Source organism: Solanum pennellii, chromosome 6 (genome assembly GCF_001406875.1).
Source record: "Solanum pennellii chromosome 6, SPENNV200".
NCBI lineage: Eukaryota > Viridiplantae > Streptophyta > Magnoliopsida > Solanales > Solanaceae > Solanum > Solanum pennellii.
Genome location: NC_028642.1, coordinates 37287433 through 37291668, shown reverse-complemented (window position 1 = coordinate 37291668; position 4236 = coordinate 37287433). Strand labels below are relative to the sequence as shown.

The 4236-nt window shown below is 30.6% G+C and overlaps 1 protein-coding gene across 1 annotated transcript; it reads right to left on the bottom strand.

Annotated features, from left to right (window-relative positions):
* Window positions 1-2519: 2519 nt before the first annotated feature.
* Window positions 2520-3144, bottom strand: LOC107022289 (uncharacterized mitochondrial protein AtMg00810-like). The gene is made up of 2 exons (XM_015222943.1): window positions 2898-3144; window positions 2520-2809 (listed from the first exon to the last, which is right to left on the bottom strand). Exons 1-2 carry the CDS (start codon window positions 3142-3144, stop codon window positions 2520-2522), a joined length of 537 nt encoding a protein of 178 aa, XP_015078429.1.
* Window positions 3145-4236: the final 1092 nt, after the last annotated feature.

The window sequence follows — 4236 nt, the reverse complement described above, 5'->3', positions numbered from 1 at the left end:
TTTAATCAAAAGTGATATATTTTGTTGAAATGAAAATTTTATAATATTTTATTAATATAATGTTCAATTTCACTTCCACATTAAGTTATTGAAAACAAACATCATTAATTATTTAGTGTTCAGATTTAGAAACCACATCTTAATATTCAGATGTGTATTCAGATCAAAAGACTCAAATCTTAATACACAGATGTATATTCAAATTGAGACCTCTTAGTTCTATTAGAAACAAGTGAGGCCAAAGTCTCTTATAAAACAGCCATAAAATTTTGTAAATTTTTTGTTAAGTATACAAAACCATTTCCCCCAATACAATGTGCTGATTATCAGTATTTATTAAAGATGCATTAGGTTAAGATTCCATTAATTTAATCATTATAAATATCAAATAACCAAAATAATGATATCAACAGCTGGATGAGGTTAACATTTGCATTATATTAGAGTACGAATTATTCAACGATTTTGGCTAATCAATTGAGGTCTCGTTACATAATTTTCAAATACCAACTCACCATAAGAATAACTAAATAAAAATTATACCAACTCATCACACTTCAAAGTTATTCTTATGATGAGTTGGTATGTATGTGTGTGTATATATATATATATATATTNTCGTTTATAAAGTCTAGATCTGAAATAGAATAGTTTTTAATATTTTTTTTATATTCTATGCCATGTAGGGATATTCAAAATCGAACCAAAATCAATATTTTGAATCGAAAAAATATATATATTAATTTATCGGTAATGGTTTATTGATTTAACGGCGGTTTGATAACAAATTTAATTGTTTTTATTATTGGGTTATCGATTCTTAACGATTTGAAGTTTTATCTTAACAGGTTACATGTTAACCCGATAGGCGATTCATAAATTAATATATTATTTTTATATCATTCAGTATATAAACTTTTTGCCTTAGGATTTAGTTTCATATTTTTATTTTTGGCAGTTCAAACTTACGGTTATTAATTCTACATGTGTTACTATTGTTTTTTAGCAAGATATAATATATCAACTCATGTGCATGGTTTAGTTGGTTTGCCATCATGTTTTAAAGTGACTTTAAATTATTTATTCTTTGTCTCGAATCGATAACCAAACCGATAACGATCAATAATTGATGCATCAATACATCAATATTTTAATACTTCCTAATAATTTAGCGTATAAATCGATAACCGATAAGTTAAATTAATAAACATTAAAATCAAATTGAACGATAAGCCGAGTATAATAAGAAAGAATTATTCTGTCAAAAATACTTTAATCAAATTGGCCACCTTCCTAACAATCTCTCCGTTAAATAAAGAACCAGGTAATAAAAATTATTTATTTATTTGAAAATAAGTTTTATTTTATTTAAATTTGATTATATTTTTAATTTGAAAAATAAATGTTTTCAATTTATTTTTCATTTTTGAAATTGTATTTAAATATATTTAAGAATGAGCATTATTCCTAATATTATGTGAAAAAAATATAATGAAATATAGCTCCATCTTTCACTTGATTCCAAAAAATTTAGATAAAGAAAATATTTAAAATCTATTTTTAATGGCCTCTTAAATTAACCCGGAAATATCAACTGACAAATGCTTATCAATTTGCAAATATATTTATCATTTCGAGTAGAAAAACTTTGGTTTTAATAATTCAAAATACTTGTAAACTTAAACTAATAAATTTTAAATCTAGACTTTGATTAGTTGAATGTTCACATTAAGGCCGGTATGTGATTTGCAAATTATACAAATTTGTCTTAGATTTACCAAAAGAAATATAAATTGTCATAATCGGTTGACCATTTCAATTCAATTGTAATGTGAAAATAAGCGGGAATTCATATTGTTATTGATTAAAGAAATAAGAGATTCTTCAAAAGGTCTCTTGTCTTACTTGTTATGATAAAACAAATATTATACTTCCTCCATTCCATCTTATTTGAGGTAATTTGAATGGGCATGAATAGTGACGGAGCCATCTTACAATCATGGGTTAATTCAAACCTCCTTTGGTAGAAAATTATATTATTTATGTGAAAATATGAGCTTAGCTCAAGCTATTCATCAATGAAGATCAATACTCTAGAGAGAGATACAGAGAAGAATATTTGGAAAATGTAAATTGTATTGATCAAACTAAAAAGAAATATGAATACACTACATATATATATATACATATATATATATAGATATATATATATATATATATATATATATATATAGAAAAGATGCTGCAATAACTTTCTAACTAACTACTTATACAGTTGGACCATTAGCAACTAATCTAACTAACTGTAGCAATATTAACAACCCAAAATGCCACGTTCAATACTCCCCCTCAAGCTGGAGGGTGTAAAATGTTGAACACGCCCAGCTTGTTCATCAAATAGAAATGTTGCACTTTACTTAGCCCTTAAGTCAGCAAATTTGCTTCTTGTTCTTCAGTTGTCACAAATATATTTTTGATATTCCACTCTTAATTTTCTCTCGGATAAAATGACAGTCTATTTAAATTTGCTTCGTTCTTTCATGAAATATTGGATTAGACGCAATCTGTAAAGCAGCTTTACTATCACTCATAACTGTCACAGGTTGTGTCACTTTTACTCCCAACTCTTGAAACAATCCCAGCAACCATGTAACTTTAGCTACTACTGAAGCCATACTTTTATATTCTGCTTCTGCAGAACTCCTTGACACTGTCTGTTGTTTCTTGGACTTCCATGACACCAATGAACTCCCAAATTTAACTAAATAACCTGTTACAGATCTTCTGGTATTTGGGCAAGCTGCCCAGTCTGAATCACACCAACATGTGAGCTCATGACTAGATGTCGAACTCATCAGAATACCTTGCCCTGGTGCAAGCATCAAGTATTTTACTACTCTGATTTCTGCTTCCCAGTGAGACTATTTTGGCTGCTGCATGAATTGACTCAGTATTTGCAGTGTAGCTGATGTCCGGCCTTGTTATGGTTAAGTACAGTAGCTTACCAATTAGTCTTTGATAAGAACCAGCATTTTCTAGTAATGTATCACGTTTTCTCTTTGTTAACTCATCGAATTCTGTTGTTTTTAAATTGACATTAGTTTCCAAAGGTGTTGTTGATGGTTTGGCTCCTCCTAGTCCCATTTCTGAAATTAATTCCAACACATACTTCTTTTGATTCAATAATATTCTAGATATTTAGATCTCAAATACTTCTATCCCTAAAAAATACTTGAGATCTCCTAGATCTTTGACTTTGAATTGCTTGTGAAGTACATCCTTTGCATCACGAATCATTTTACTACAACTTCCTGTGATTAGTAGGTCATCTACATAGGCAAGGATGATGACAATGTCTGCACCCTTCTTCTTTGTAAATAATGAGTAATCATGGTTGCTTTGAACAAAATCATTGCCAATGGTGCCTCTGTTAGCTTTATATTCCACTGTCTTGAGGCTTGTTTAAGCCCATACAGTGATTTCTGTAACTTGCATACTTTAGTCTCCCCTTGGCTTCTGAAACCCTCAGGCATCTCCATGTACACTTCTTAACATAAATCAGCTTGGAGAAACGCATTAAAGACATCCATTTGGAACATATTCCATCCTTTGGAGGCTGCAAGTGCAATAACTGATCTCACTGTGACCATCTTAGCCACAGGAGAAAAGGTCTCATGATAGTCAAGACCTTCTCTGTGACTATATCCTTTGGCAACTAGACTTGATTTGAATCTGTTTACTTTTCCATTTGGCTGAAACTTGATCTTATAGACCCACTTAGAACCCACTGTATTTTTGCTTGCTGGGAGGTCAACAATGGTCCAACTGTTATTGTCTTCTAGAGCTTTGATTTCCAATTCATGGCTTCAATCCATCTAGCATCCTTGGCTTCTTCTTTAAAAGTCTGTGGCTCCACAATTTAAGAAAATTTTGTGAGATAACTTTGGAATTTGGCACTAGTATTCTCGTAAGACAAATGATTAGACATTGGATATAAGGATTTGGACTTGTACACACAATCTTTCAACCATATAGGTTGTTTAGATACCATTCCTGATGTTCTTCTAGTATTGACAGCATCAGAAGTACTCCCCAAGGTCTGTAGCAGAATTATGATCAACATTAGAATCATCCTCAGGTCTTCCAGGAATTTGTTTTTCATGATCTATACGAGAATCTGCTAATCATCTGAGGACAACTCAATTATGGACTCTGAGGGTGAAGAAACCACTATGC

Coding starts and splice junctions, on each gene's coding strand:
- LOC107022289 (XM_015222943.1), bottom strand. CDS start 3,144: ATGGGACTAGGAGGAGCCAAACCATCAACAACACCTTTGGAAACTAAT. Junction 2,810..2,897: donor ACTGGGAAGCAGAAATCAGA/GTAGTAAAATAC, acceptor GGTGTGATTCAG/ACTGGGCAGCTTGCCCAAAT.